This window comes from Accipiter gentilis, chromosome W, assembly GCF_929443795.1.
Source record: "Accipiter gentilis chromosome W, bAccGen1.1, whole genome shotgun sequence".
NCBI lineage: Eukaryota > Metazoa > Chordata > Aves > Accipitriformes > Accipitridae > Astur > Astur gentilis.
In genome coordinates this window covers 4,503,922-4,519,900 of record NC_064918.1, presented here as the reverse complement: position 1 = coordinate 4,519,900, position 15,979 = coordinate 4,503,922, and the positions used below count along the sequence as shown (strand labels likewise).

Below are 15,979 nucleotides of genomic sequence, written 5' to 3'. Positions count from 1 at the left end.
CCACGTGGCGTCAGTTGCATGATGCGTAGAGGAAACTTTCCCTTTGAACATCCAGCCCAGCACTGGTAGTCAGGGTGCTAAGAAGAGCTGTGTTTCAGTACCAACCACTTCTGAGGCAGCTCGAACTCCTTCATATGCTGCCAAGAACTCTTTTTCAGTTGGAGTATAGCGAGCCTTGGATCCTCGATATCCCCGAATCCAAAACCCCAGAGGTCGGCCTCGGGTCTCACCAGGTGCTTTCTGCCAAAGGGTCCAGGTAGGGCCATTCTCCCCAGCTGCAGTGTAGAGCATATTTTTAATATCTTGTCCTGTCCGGACTGGCCCAAGAGCTACTGCGTGAACAATCTCCTGCTTAATCTGTTCAAAGGCTTGTCGTTGCTCAGGCCCCCATTTAAAATCGTTCTTCTTCCAAGTAACTTGGTAGAGAGGGCTTACAATTTGATTGTAATTTGGAATATGCATTCTCCAAAAACCCACAACACCTAAGAAAGCCTGTGTTTCCTTTTTATTAGTCGGTGAGGACATAGCTGCTATTTTGTTGATGACGTCAGCAGGGATCTGACGACATCCATCTTGCCATTTTACTCCTAAGAACTGGATCTCCTGCGCAGGTCCCTTGACCTTACTTTCTTTTATGGCAAAACCAGCCTTCAAAAGGATTTGGATTATTTTCTTCCCTTCCTCAAAAACTTCTTCTGCCGTGTTGCCCCATACGATGATGTCATCAATATATTGCAGGTGCTCTGGAGCTTCACATTTTTCTAGTGCAGCCTGGATCTGTCCGTGGCAAATGGTGGGGCTGTGTTTCCACCCCTGGGGCAGTCGATTCCAGGTGTACTGGACGCCCCTCCAAGTGAAAGCAAACTGAGGCCTGCACTCCACTCCCAAAGGAATGGAGAAAAATGCATTAGCAATGTCAGTTGTGGCATACCACTTAGCTGCCTTTGATTCCAGTTCATATTGAAGCTCTAACATATCTGGTACAGCAGGGCTCAGCGGTGGCGTGACTTCATTCAGCCCACGATAATCTACTGTTAGTCGCCATTCCCCATCAGGTTTCTGCACGGGCCATATGGGACTATTAAAGGGTGAGTGAGTCTTGCTGATCACTCCTTGGCTCTCCAATTGGCAAATCAGCTTATTGATGGGAATCAGAGAGTCTCGGTTGGTGCGATATTGCCGCCGGTGCACCATCGTGGTAGCAATTGGCACCTGTGGTTCTTCAACCTTCAGCAACCCTACAACCGAAGGGTCTTGGGAGAGACCCGGCAGGGTAGACAGCTGTTCAATCTCCTCCGTCTCCAATGCAGCTACACCAAAGGCCCACTGGTACCCCTTTGGGTCCTTGAAATACCCCCTCCTGAGATAATCTATACCAAGGATGCACGGGGCCTCTGGGCCAGTCGCAATGGGGTGTTTATGCCACTCATTCCCGGTTAGACTCATTTCAGCTTCCAATACGGTTAGCTCTTGGGATCCCCCTGTCACACCAGAGATACAGATGGGTTCTGCCCCTTTATAACTTGATGGCATTAGGGTACATTGTGCACCAGTGTCCACTAGAGCCTTATATTCCTGTGGGTCTGATGTGCCAGGCCATCGAATCCACACTGTCCAGTAGACTCGGTTGTCCCTCTCCTCCACCTGGCTGGAGGCAGGGCCCCTCTAATCCTGGTTAGAATATCCCTTACTCACTTTCTGCACACGTGAATCAGAAGTCCCTTCAAGGGGATCAGAAATGAGATCAGCCCATCTACTGCATCCTGGGGGACTGCTCACGGGAAACTGGAGCAGCAGTTTTCCAAGAAGAATTCTCTTTTCTGGTTGCTTTTTCTCGCAACTCCTGTACCCGTGCATCCAAGACTGAGGTAGGTTTTCCATCCCACTTCCTCATGTCCTCTCCATGGTCACGCAGGTAAAACCACAGGTTAGCCCGTTGAGTGTACTTTCTCTCTCCTCTCTCTTGGGCAGAGGAACGCTTACTCCCAATAACTGCGATGCAGGCCTGTACAGGTGAGGAGGAGGACAGATCCACTTTGAATTGCTGGAACTCTCGGGACAACTCCTCTACAGCTGAGACACAGGCCCCTAGGGAGGAAGAGAGACTTCCTTCATATTGCCGGAGTTGGACAGCCAATTCATCCACCGTTTGTCCATAGCCTTCTTTCCAGGACATTACTGCCAATGAGTTGGCATAGGTTGGTGGTGCACTTTGTAGAAACTTCCGACACATCGGTTGTGTGCATTGGACTTCATCTGGATCTGTGGGTGACTGCGCATTTTCTGGATCATTATAAATCACCTCCAGCACGGCTAATTCTCTCAGGTACTGGATACCTCTCTCCATGGTGGTCCATTTGCCTTGGTGACATGTAACTTCATCCCTGAAGGGGTATCTTTCCTTTACACCTAACAGAAGTCGCCTCCAGAGGCTGAGGACTTGTGTTTTTCTCCCAATCGCCTTGTCGATGCCCCCTTCCCTAGACAGAGACCCCAACTGCTTGGCTTCCTTACCCTCTAATTCCACACTACTAGCCCCGCTATCCCAGCATCAGAGCAGCCAGGTAACAATGTGCTCACCTGGGTGGCAGCTAAAATCTTTTCGCATGTCACGCAACTCACTCATGGATAGAGATTGGGTAATTATTTCAGGTTCTGCCTCTTCCTCCTGTTCTCGCGATGACCCTGGTTCATCTTCATCTCTCACTAAGCGAACTGATTTCTTTGTGTGTTTCTTTTTCTGTACAGGGGCAACTGATACTGGCACAGATTGGTTCTCTGGTTTAGCTGCAGTGTCTGTCACCGGGGTAGGGCAGCTATGGTGCTTGTTGTTGGGGTAGGGGCAGCCACAGTGTCTGTTGTCCTGTTTTCCATCTTTTCTCCCTGAAGGTGCTGCCTAGTATCAAGCAGTGTTTGGTACATACTGGCCAGGGCCCAGCACAATGTAGTGAGTTGTATGTGTCTGGGATAGCCACAGCATTTTTCTTTCAAATATTCTGTCACTTCATGAGGGTTCTGTAGTTGTTCGGGAGTGAACTTCCAAGTCACTGGCGGTGAGAAGTTCTCTAGATACCTGCCCACATCCTCCCACATGCCGTGCCACCCATGAGTATCCAGCTTTGGGGGAGATCTCTGAGTGGTACTCTTAAAGAGCCTTTTTGTAGCCCTAAAGAAGACCTGAAACATATTCAGGAGGCATGGCACTAACAGCACACTGGCTTGCACATCCCAAGGATATTCAAAATTCTCAAAAGCTGTTGTAATTAGTCGGAAGGAGAAAAGGGAGGTGAACGGACGGGGGGAGGTATCCCCCCCTAATTTCCCCATGGATTGGGTGTAATTACCAATAAAATCCGACAGAAGGTGCCCAAAGTATGGAAATGATATCACTGCCTCATACAGATACCAGCTTATCCTCATGACCAGTGATGTAATCATTTCATAAGTCGACATTGCCCAGTACAGCAAAATGATAATCCCAATCACTCTCCCAGAGATGAGATACGCAACTACAGGCAATACATAGACCATATAAGAGCTTACAAAACGCCACCATGTAAACAAATGAAACAACATTGTGACTAACATCTATTTATCCAAGAAATGCGTTTGACAAATTTGTTTCAACACGCTCTGGCCAGCTCTGTCGTTATCTCAACCCTTCGTGTCCCACGTTGGGCGCCAAAAAAGACTGTCGTGGTTTCAGCCCAGCCGGTAACAAAGGACCACACAGCCGCTCACTCACTCCTCCGCCCCCCTCCGGTGGGATGGGGAGGAGACGGAGGAGAGAAAAGAAAAAGAAACTGGAACCTCGAGGGTTGAGATAAAGGCAGTTTCCTGGGACAAACGCAAAGAGATTACAACAACAACAACAACGGCAGTAATGAAAAAAAGTATACAAAAAGAGTGATGCACAGTGCAACTGCTCACCACCCGGGACCCGCCGCTCCGCCACTTCCCCCACCGAAAAACAGACCCCCCCCCACCCCCCCACCCCCCCCCCCCCCCGCCCGCTCCCCATTTATATACTGAGCATGATGTCACATGGTATGGAATAGCTCCTTGGCTAGTTCAGGTCAGCTGCCCCGGCTATGCCCCCACCTCCCAGGTTCCTGTAAAAATTAACTCTATCCCAGCTGAACCCAGGACAGGGACGTATCTGCCAGACATGGATGATGTGATTTTGTCATAAATTGCGACCACAAGGGATCATAATCCAATTAAAATTTTATTGATTATAGCAAGTAGAATATGAGCAAATACAGCACTGGACGGCAGGGGAGTCTGCGCTCCACCAACTGCCGTACTGAGCAGTTCAAACAGTCCCTTTTTATACACCTTTACTTCCGTGTTCGTGAAGTAGTGGAGATACTCTGCGCATGTTTCAGTTGTTGTTAGGGGGTCGATGTCTGCCTCTTTGAGGCCGAAGTAAGAAGTTTTTCTCCTTTGTCCCATAGTTAATCTCTTACTCATATGTCCTTATATGGGGTTGTCTGTCCTGTTTCTGTCCGTTCCTGGATACCTGGCGGTTATCTTGCACAATGGTAAATGATTGTGGTTATCTTATCTTATTTTACACAGGCGGTGTCTGGTAGCTGTTTGCATGAGCGATTTCCTGACTTTTACATTGAGCTTAACATAAATCTTAATAACAATACCCTAGTCCATAGTTTCTCACAATTTTCTGCTCAATTACTGTCAAGGCTTGCCGCCCCGATGCACTTAGTTGTATTGCAGAAGTTAAGCTTTTGCCGCCCTGCAATAAATCCAACAGCGGCTGTAAGTCTGTATTGGTAATAGCACAATAAGGCTGAATCCACTGTAGGTCTCCGACAAGTTTTTGTACATCATGTATATTTCGTATGTCTTTGTGTAGCTACAGCTTTTGTGGACAGAGGCTTCAGCAACTTGCAAACCTGGATATAGTGTCAACGGCATTCCATCTTTTTTAAATCTTGATTGACAGTCGCTGGCTTCGTGTCTGAACTTGTCACACTTGTTACAGACCCCAGGAAAGTTTGACTGACTGGCGTTAGTTAGTGCTGCTATAGATTGAGGCTGCGTTGCTATGCGTTGAGGGCACGTACGTTTCAAATGCCCCGGTTGACCACACCAATAACACGCTAAGGGGTCTGTATTGGTTTTGTCTGGCAAGGTTTTGGTAGCCGGGGGGGGGGGGGGTTACAGGGGTGGCTTCTGTAAGAAGCTGCTGGAAGCTTCCCCTGTGTTCGAGAGAGAGCGAGCCCATACCAGCTGGCTCTAAGACGGACCCGCCGCCGGCCAAGGCCGAGCCAATCAGTGATAGTGGTAACGCCTCTGTGATAACATTTTTAAGAAGGAAAAAAGTTGGGATGGAGAGAAACAGCCGCCGGAGTGAGGAGTGAGAACATGTAAAAGAAACAAGCCTGCGGACACCAAGGTCAGTGAAGAAGGAGGGGGAGGAGATGCTCCAGGCGCCGGAGCGAAGATTCCCCTGCAGCCCGTGGTGAAGACCCTGGTGAGGCAGGCTGTCCCCCTGCAGTCCAGGGAGGTCCACGGTGGAGCAGATATCCACCTGTAGCCCATGGAGGACCCCACGCCGGAGCAGGTGGGTTCTCGAAGGAGGCTGTGACCCCGTGGGAACCCCGCGCTGGAGCAGGTTCCTGGCAGGACCTGCGGATCTGTGGAGAGAGGAGCCCATGGAGCAGGTTTTCTGGCAGGACTTGTGACCCCGTGGGGGACTCACGCTGGAGCAGTGTGCTCCTGGAGGACTGCACACCGTGGAATGGACCCATGCTGGAGCAGTTCGTGAAGAACTGCAGCCCGTGGGAATGGCCCACGTTGTAGGAGTTTGTGGAGGACTGTCTCCCGTGGGTGGGACCCCATGCTGGAGCAGGGGAAGAGTGTGATCAGCCCTCGCCCTGAGGAGGTGAAGCGGCAGAAAATAACGTGTGATGACCATAAACCCCATCCCTGTCCCTCTGTGCCGCTGGGGGGGGCTTGGTGGTGAAATCCGGGAGTGAAGTTGTGCCCGGGAAGAAGGGAGGGGTGGTTGGGAAGGTGTTCTGAGATCTCGTTTTATTTCTCATTACCTTGCTCTGGTTGATTTGTAATAAATTGAGTTAATTTTCCCAAATTGAGTCTGTTTTGCCCGTGACGGTAATTAGTGAATGACCTCTCCTGTCCTTATCTCGACCCGCAAGCCTTTTGTTATATTTTCTCTCCCCTGTCCAGCTGAGGATGGGGAGTGATAGTACGGCTTTGGTGGGCACCTGGTTTTCAGCCAGGGTCAACCCATCACAGGGTCTTTGTGTGGGCTGCAGTCTCCTTTTTCCCGTTGCACCATCGGTCGTAATGCTACTGCGAGCGCTGCAGCATGAGCTTCAGCATGTATTTTAGCTTTCTCTAGTTCTTGTATTATAGTAGCCAAATCCTCATTTGCATTATTTGAATCAGGGTATATGCGAGGTATAATTTGTTCATGTTGAACAATGGTATCTGGGGCTCTTTATTCATAGGTGGCTTTTTACTCACTCCCTGATTGTGTAGGGTTTCCTTTAAGCATACGGTTAGGGAGACTTGGGAACTGCCAGATGGCTGATTAATATTGGCAGTCCCAGGGAGTGGAGCAGAAGTCAAGGGCACAGGAGCAGGCGGACAAGCTCCAAAAACTCTCTCACTGCATTATGTTTTTCTCCCCGCTTTTCCCCTTCGTTTGTGTAGCGTTCGCTACATATCAAGGTGCCATGATCAGATCACTGGTCAGCCCCGACCAGGGGAAGAGACAGATAACACACACAGTGTGAGTGCCAACTTCTTCCTTTTATTGCGCAGTTGATTCCTTTTATATTAACAAGGGTAGGCGAGGTTACGGATACGTCATAGGGCTGTGACTAACCCTCTGTCTTTCCGTAACATCGCAAGATCTTCTGGGCGCCGAACCCTACATCTCCCCCTCCCTATGACCAACTAGTTTCCACTGTTATGAACAGCTTCACCCAAAGAACTAACTGGTAAAGTACCGTAAACACAAGCACATTTCCATATCTAAGCCCAAACACTACATCTCAAACACATGCAAACATAATCCACACAGGTGGTAAATGGAAAGCCAAGCCTTATTGTCTGGGGCATCCAGATTCCCGGCTGTAAGCAACTCTGCAACTCCGTCCCTGACAGCCGGATCCCATAAAGGCACGCATTGATGGGCTCTGAGAGGGACGTCATCCAGACACGCATCAGGCTCCCCAACTGGCCCTGCATCCACTGCCAGAAATTTGTAGCGGATACCCAAGGCGTCACAAGCCAGGATAGGATGACAGCAATCTGTAAGAAAAAACACTCAAACACTACGAGGTTAGCTTGAGCCTTAGCACACTTAACCACAATCACTTCCTTAGCCGTCTCCGGAAGGTTTGCAGCCTGTATAGCAAGCTGAAGCCGATCTAAAAAGGCAGTAAACCTCTCGGCAATCCCCTGGCGGATCTTTACCCAAGGGGGATCTGCTCTGTCCATAGCCGCGACACGCTTAAATGCGGCCAAGGTGGTAGGTGCAACTGCTGTAAAGTCACGTCCGCGCATGCCCTGTGCCTGAGCCTGAGGTGTTGCAAACTGCCCCTCCCCCATGAGTTGTTCTATGGTCACTCCCACTAGGCGGTGACCAGGAGCCTGAGCATCGGTCACGATCTTAAGGCACTGAGCTCACCATTTCTCCTTAAACAACAACAGCAATGATGGGGGCAGTACCCCTCTCATCAGCTGCATCACATCAAAGGGCGCAACAGGCGTTGAAAGCAGACATTCAAACAAAGTGAGTGCCTGCGCGGAATTCACTCCATGCGCCTGCACAGTACTCGCGAGTTCCCGAACAGTCTTTGTAATGAACGGGTTAACTTTGTTCATGAAATCGCACGTGGAGGTAGGGACATCCGGTTAAGAAAACAATTGCATACTGATGATTAACGTATGTAGAAAGACATCTTACAGAGCATGAGTGGGACTTAGGTCACCTAAAGGACAGCTGAGGAAGACTTTGGCCTTCATCCCAACAACCACCAGAAGGCAGATTACGACCACCTAACAACTTACGGCGCAAGCGCACACAATGCCAAAGATACCAGCTGCCACGTATACAGGAACTAGAGACTGTATAAATAAAGAGACTCTTCCCCATTTTCGGCACAAGCTTTTGGCGGACCACTGTCTCCCAGGCCGCCCAGCGCTGTTTTGCTCTCTTATCGCTTGCTAATAAATTCAATCTTTTTATTTAATACAAATTGGCTTCTCCAATTTGTCACGAGCGTCTATAACAGTCTTTACATCAAAAGGTGTTCACTCATACCCTCCCCGTGCCGCTGCCCGAATAGGGAGAACCACCGGCTGAAACTGAACCCCTGAAAGGCAACATTCTTTGGCCACCAGTCGCCAGTCTGTGCCCTTTTGGGTGCCCCCTTCCTGGCCATCCCCGGCCCCCTGTGTGGGGGGCATTAGCGGCACCATACGCTCCCCATTCTGTATGGCCCCCTCAAGCCTCCGCAACAGACCCTGTACTCTCTGCAAAGCGTTCGGTCCCTCCTCTGTCCATATCTGTGGTGCAGGTTTCGATGGCCTCTGTATTGCACCATCCACCTTCTCCTCGTCAGAACTATCGGAATTGCCCTGCGCTGGCACCTCGCGCCACTTCTGGAAGGACCCAGACGAGGGTTTAACCCATTCTGGCAAAGGCGCAGTAGATGGCGCAGCAGGCTTAGGCTCAGGCAAAGGCCCAACAGGTACAGGCTCCACTGGCAAAGGCTCAGCAGGCACAGGCTCAATCCCAGGAGGCTCAGTCCGCTCTCCCAGCAAGGGCGCCTGATTTCCCTCACAGGGGGGTGTTTCCTCCTCTGCCACCGTCTCCAACCCCCGCAGCCTCCTAACTGCTCCCTCCGCGGGTGGCCGTTCCTCCCGCTCTCTCAACTTACAGTATAAATGTCCCTTATCATCCCTGCCTGGAACCCAGTCCAAGAGGCATTCCTCTAAGTCCTTCCGAACCACCCGCCACAATTCTTCCCAAGGAAACTTCTGGGGGGGGGGGGGGGGGCATATTTGGCCCCGCTGATGCCGCTTCAATAGGAAAAACTTCCGTCTCCGCCGCACCTCCCGCATCCCCGCCCTTAATCAAAGAGAGATCGGTCTGTGAACCCTGCTCCACGGCCGCCCACTCCGTCTGAGTCTGACTTACTATCCCTGGGGGCACTGTCTCCCGTTTTTCCTGAGGCGGCGCCTCATCCGCAAACAAAGTAGCTCGCGCTGCCAACCAGCACGCCCCAGCTTTCTGTCCTTCCGTAACCACCCTCTCCACTTTTCCCCAAGTTTGTAATCATTCTGCAGCTCCGCGCTCGCCCCCGAGCGCAGATTGGAGCAAAAGCTCCCGAATCCCTCCCCATTTTGGGGGGTTTAAAACTTCTCTAGGAGATCCAATGCCTCCCCGGCACAACATCCATTGGATGCATTTGCCCGTGGGGCCCTTCCTAATCGTTCCGTGGGCACCCACCTCATCAGCTAACACCTTCAATACCTTAATCACTTGCGTAAGTTCCATTGTCGCCTGTGCAACCGATCACGTTGGGGTCACCACTATGTAGCATTTGCTACATATCGAGGTGCCACGATTAGATCACTGGTCGGCCCCGACCAGGGGAAGAGACAGATAACACACACAGTGTGAGCGCCAACTTCCGCCTTTTATTGTGCAGTTGATTCCTTTTATATTAACAAGGGTAGGCGGGGTTACGGATACGTCATAGGGCTGCAACTAACCATCTGTCTTTCCGTAACATCGCGAGATCTTCGGGGCGCCGAACCCTACAGCTTGCAGTTGGAGAGAGCGAGCAGCAAAAGCAGATGTAGCCGCTTTACGATCTGCTTTCATTTCTTGCAGAGTTGTCTTAATCAATTTTCATAAAGTTGCAAGACCTTTAACTTCTTTAGACCCATCACTAATTTCATCCCATAGGGAGGTTCCGATAGCTTCCCAGGTACTAAGCTCAAAAGCTGTACCCACACTAATTAAAAGGTTTCTGTCCTTGCTCCATTGTAGAAGCCGCTTTAAACAAGCTTTATCATATTTTTTGCCTCTCTCTGAGTATATGTTGGGGGAGCTTAACTACTGCTTCTTCTTTGAAAAGCATAGACCTCATCTCCTCCCCCGACCGCTCACCTCCTTTACGAGCGAGTCCTTTTTAATATCCATCTCTTTTTTCAACCAGCCTCATAAATGTCTTTACGGCTGCCTTTTCCCTCACAGATGCTGCGAAACCCATGCCACCTTTTATCACGTAAGCTTATGATTTCCTGCCTCTCTCGAGCAGCCGGGCGCTTTTCTTCCAAGACCACCGGCAGCCGCGGCAATTTCCCCCGCCTTTTCAGTTAGCGTTCCCTCTTGTTCCTTACTGGATCACGTTGGGGTCACCAGATGTAGGGTTATAGTGTTATTCCATGCGGGACCCAGATGACAGGATACCAATATGATGATTAAAGTCGCCAGTTTATTGAGCCTAGCTGATCATTCTTATACAATTCTCTGAGTTGCTTTAGAAGCTTTGATTGGCTGCTGCATGCAAGCATTTGGTGTCCACGCGCACAAGCATAAAATGTGATTGTTTATATTGACACTGTACACACATATAAACATAAGATACAGTTAGTTATACTCACTCTGTACAAGCACATAAACACAGGACATAATTGGCTATATGTCCTGGTTTCAGCTGGGATAGAGCTAACTGTCTTCCTAGTAGCTGGTACAGTGCTATGTTTTGAGTTCAGCATGCGAAGAATGTTGATAACACACTGATGTTTTCAGTTGTTGCTCAGTAGTGTTTAGACTATAGTCAAGGATTTTTCAGCTTCTCATGGCCAGCCAGGGCACAAGAAGTTGGCACAGGACACAACCAAGGCACCTGACCCAAACTGGCCAATGGTGTATTCCATACCATGTGAAGTCCCATCTAGTTTAGGAACTGGGAAATGGGGGGGGGGGGGGGGGGGGGGCAGGGAATCACTGCTCTGGGACTAGCGGGGTGTCGGTCAGCGGGTGGTGAGCTATTGCCCTGTGCATCATTTGTACATTCCAATCCTTTTATTACTACTGTTGTCATTTTATTAGTGTTATCATTATCATTATAGTTTCTTCTTTTCTGCTCTATTAAACCGTTCTTATCTGAACCCAGAAGTTTTACCTTTTTTCCCGATTTCCTCCCCCATCCCACTGGATGGGGGAAGTGAGTGAGCGGCTGCGTGGTACTTAGTTGCTGGCTGGAGTTAAACCACGACACTATATTAACTAGAGCATGCGAAACTTGTCTCACTCTAATTGGTCAAGATAAACTGCTGAATTGAGGTTGTTTGTGCCAAGTTCCCTTTATTGTGGAATGCGCACCTGTGTTTTTCTAATTGGGATCTTTCTTTTTCTGTCTTCTTGTTTATTCTGTTCAAGGCCTTCTAAAGGTGTAGGGTTCAAGTTATATGGAACTTAGTTATTGGGCCTGAAAATAGCTCAAGGTCACAAGACCGTTCCAGGCGCCTTTAGAAGGCCTTCAACAGAATAAATAAGAAGATAGAAGAAGAAAGATCCCAATTAGAAAAACACAGGTGCGCATTCCACAATAAAGGGAACTTGGCACAAACAACCTCAATTCAGGGGCTTATCTTGACCAATTGGACTAAGACAAGTCTTGTATGTTTTAATTAACACAACCAATTATGTCTTGTGTTTGTGCGCGTGGACAGTACCGATGTAACCAATCACCGCTTATGCTTGTGCGTGTGGACACCAAATGCCTGCATGTAGTAGCCAACCAAAGTTTCTAAACAACTTAGAGAATTGTATAAAAATCATCAGTTAAGCTCAATAAAGTGGCGACTTAAATCATGACATTGGTGTTCCATCATCCGGGCCCCGCACGGATTAATCCCTAAACCCTAATCGAAGTGTCTGGAATGCTCTTGTGACCATGAGCTACTTTCAGGCCCAGTAACTAAGTTCCATATAATTGACCCCTACAGTTATCCATGAATGTGAAACATGTGCTGCAATTAAGCAAGCCAAGCGGCAAAAAACCCTGTCACATGGAGGGCGATGGCTGAAATATAAACAGTGGGAGGCCTGGCAGATTGACTATATCACACTCCCACGAACCCGCCAAGGCAAGTGCCATGTGCTTACAATGGTGGAAGCAACCACTGGATGGCTGAAAACATACCCTGTGTCCCATGCCACTGCCCAGAACACTATCCTGGGTCTTGAAGAGAAAATTTTATGGCAACACGGCACCCCAGAAAGAATCAAGTCGGACAACAGGACTCACTTCCGAAACAACCTCGTAGACACCTGGGCCAAGGAACATGGCATTGAGTGGGTATATCACATCCCTTATCACGCACAGGCCTCCGGAAAAATCGAACGATACAATGGACTGCTGAAAACTACATTGAGAGCGATGGGGGGGTGGAACTTTCAAACATTGGGATACACATTTAAGAAAAGCCACCTGGTTAGTTAATACTAGAGGATCCGCCAATCGGGCTGGGCCCGCCCAACCAAGACTTCCACATACTGTAGAAGGGGATAAAGTCCCTGTAGTGTGCATGAGGAGTATGTTAGGAAAGACAGTCTGGGTTAGTCCTCCCTCAAGCAGAGGCAAACCCATTCAAGGGGTTGTTTTTGCTCAGGGACCTGGGTACACCTGGTGGGTGATGCAGAAGGATGGGGAAGTTCGATGTGTACCTCAGGGAGATTTGATTTTGGGAGAGAATAGCCAGTGAATTGGGCTGTATGATATTTAACTGCTAAATAACCTGCCAATGCATGTCATTGTATCTATAGTGTCTATATGCCATATCAAGGGTATTACTGTAAGAATTACCCAAATGACTGAAGGATAGACTTTGAGCCAAGTACAACAGCGATAGAACTTGAACTGGCGAAAAGCAATTTCCTCAAGATCAACATCTTCGACCTGCAGACCAAGGGCATGGGTTGCACCAAATGTACTAGTTCCAGCATGGGTCCCCCACGGGGTCACAAGTCCTGCCAGAAAACCTGCTCCAGCATGGGCTCCTCTCTCCATGGGTCCACAGGTCCTGCCAGGAGCACTGCTCCAATGTGGGCTTCCCGTGAGGTCACAGCCTCCTTCAGGGCACATCCACCTGCTCCGGCGTGGGGTCCTCCACGGGCTGCAGGTGGATATCTGCTCCACCATGGACCTCCATGGGCTGCAGGGGGACAGCCTGCCTCATCATGTTCTTCACCACGGGCTGCAGGGGAATCTCTGCTCCGGTGCCTGGAGCACTTCCTCCCCCTTCTTCTTCACTGACCTTGGTGTCTGCAGAGTTGTTTCTCTCACATATTCTCACTCTTCTCTCTGGCTGCAGTTTCTGTTGCACAGGTGTTTTTTCCCCCCTTTCTTAAATATGTTATCACAGAGGCTCTACTGTTGCTGATGGGCTCAGCCTTGGCCAGTGGCAGGTCCATCTTGGAGCCAGCTGGCATTGGCTCTGTCGGACATGGGGGAAGCTTCTAGCAGCTTCTCACAGAAGCCACCTCTGTAACCCCTCAGCTACCAAAACCTTGCCACGCAAAGCCAGTACAGCAGCATGCTCTGCATCCATCTCCCAAGGCTGCAAGGAGCCCCTGGAACCCGTGCATAGTGGCCACAGTGGGGCCGTGCCCTGTCATGCCTCACCTTCCCCATCCTACCCCCTGCTGGGAGAGAGGGGCTTGGTCCTCTGCATGTGCCAGGAGGGACACCCAGAGATGTCCATGCGGGAGCTGCATGCTGCTGGCACGACCCAGGTGGTCTCTAGTGAACCTGCAACGGCCCCCAGGACCAAACCCCTCCAGGCCAAGCCCCAGCAGGCTTTTTTAGGGTCTTGTGCATCACCCAGCCTCAAAGCAAAGTGTGTTTGCTGCAACCTCCACAGACTGGGCAGGCATCAAGAGATAAGTTGCTGCTCAGCCCAAGCCCTCTGCAGGACCGGGGAGGCAAAGGGTCACCTCTCAGCTGCCAAACCACGGGCAGCCACTATGATCAGAAAGCCCAGAGCTTTGAGGGACCTGCTCCAGCCTGCACAGGAGCTGCTCCATGCTGCCACCAGGCTATGGGAATGCTTGGGTTGCTGCTGGCTCCTGCCACTTCCTTCAGTGCCATGGCAGCTGCTGTTTCCCACTGGGCAGCGATGTGACCGAGTCAGTGAGCTGGAGGAGGCACATTCTCCATCCCAGCACCCTCATTCCCCAAAGCCAGCCACAGTGTCTGAGTGCCAGAGTTTATTGGCAAAGTGCAGAGATCTGGGGGGGGGTGAAGAGCTCTGGTTGAGAAGGCGGCAGTGCCCAGGGATGCCCGTGTGCTCATATTGAGCAGGTCTGCAGGGGGGGCACAGGGTGGTGGGACAGCCAGGCTGGAGGTCCCCATGGTTACCAAGGCCCCACACAGGTGTAGGTGGTGTTTCCCCAGAGGAAAGCAGGGAGTGAAGACCGGAGCCACTGCAAGGCTGCTGTGCTCTTCTCACAGACCCAGCCATGGGCTTCCCTGCAGAGGCCACCAGACAGCCCCGAGCCTGACACCCTGCCACAGGCCAGGAAGGAGCTGGTGGAGTGCTGTATTGGGAAGAGCCTGCAGGGAGACAGTGGGCTGAGATGGGATGGGCTGGGGCTGGCCCGTCAGCAACTGCTCCAGCCAGGGACTGGAGGCTGTGCAGAGATGCTGCGGGAGCAAAGCTTGCCCTCCCCATAGAGAACTGTCCCCTACCACCCTCCTCCCAATTAGGACACATGCTCTGATTCTCCTCCACCCTACCCCCTGCCTGCTTGGCATGCAGCCCCCAGGCCCCTCCTGGCAGGGCTTGGCACCAGTTGCACCGAGCAAAGCGCCATGCTGGGAACCTGCTTTTGGAGGACCCCCCCAACCCCTCACCCAAGCAGGGTGGGGGCACTGGGGTCAGGCCCCTGCAATCTTCCCTTCCCTAAAATGCCCCAGTGCAGCCCTGGGGAATTGAGAGGTGGCCAAGACGTGGAGCTCATCCCTGCCCTCCGGTGGGCTGCCTGTCCCCCCCGTAACCTCTCCGAGCCCTGGTGTTGGACCCTCAGCAGCCCTGGCTGGTGACAAGCTGACAGCCTCACCCCTCACCCCTTCAGTGCAATGCCGTCCAGCCACTTCCAGTCAGACCTGGAGCCGTCCTGCTTCAGCCCCACATGGAAGACCTCCATGTTGGCCATGCACACCAGGAAAGCCTAGCACAGGAGAAGGCCCACATGAGCTCCCCGAGGGGGACACCCAGCCCCACAGTTAGCAACAGGGGCTGCGCAGTTTGGGCACATGTGCAGTTCAGGCGCAGCATTGCTGGCTCCCTGCCTGGAGGTTTGGCTGGGCTTTGGGCACGTGGGCCAGAGCCGGGGAGCTGAGAGGATGCTGGTGATGACTGGGTGACTGCTGAGGGACCTCAAGGAGTTACCTAGGGTGTTGTCCCAACCCAAGGGGAGAGTCCCTGACTGCAGACCCGCTGCTATGAGGAGGACTGACTCAAAATGTCCTCCGGCAGGGCCCCGTTTATATCCTTGTCGAGTCTGATCTGTGGTCATTTTAATCCCCATTGGCCAAAAGGTCAACATTTCTGTGTACCTGACGCATGTCGGATTGGTCAGTTCAGCTTTCAACCCGCGGCCTCTAGGGTTTGTTGGTTGGTTTTTTTTTCTCCTCTCCTCCCTGTCCGGAGAAGTTTCATTTCCTGTCAGGGCGGGTGCACCTGCCACAGTACTATTGAAAGGCCTTTAAAGAATAATGCAATCATCAGGCGCAGTCAACATGGGTTCACAAAGTGAAAGTCCTGTTTAACTAATTTGATATCCTTCTATGATAAGGTCACCCACCTGGTGTATGAAGGGAAGGTGGTGGATGTAGTTTTTCTGGATTTTAGTAAGGCTTTTGATATTGGCCCTCACAGCATCCTTCTGGACAAGTTG

At 51.0% G+C, this 15,979-nt stretch overlaps 2 protein-coding genes across 2 annotated transcripts in view; both read right to left on the bottom strand.

The window, feature by feature from the left end:
• Positions 1-15,979, bottom strand: part of LOC126035341 (uncharacterized) — a 274,404-nt gene that overhangs the window by 130,402 nt on the left and 128,023 nt on the right. The gene's annotated exons all lie outside the window — the stretch shown is intronic.
• On the bottom strand, positions 6,344-9,680 carry LOC126035363 (uncharacterized). Its single transcript, XM_049793900.1, has 2 exons — positions 8,523-9,680; positions 6,344-7,305 (listed from the first exon to the last, which is right to left on the bottom strand). Exons 1-2 carry the CDS (start codon positions 9,121-9,123, stop codon positions 7,040-7,042), a joined length of 867 nt encoding a protein of 288 aa, XP_049649857.1. The 5' UTR covers positions 9,124-9,680; the 3' UTR covers positions 6,344-7,039.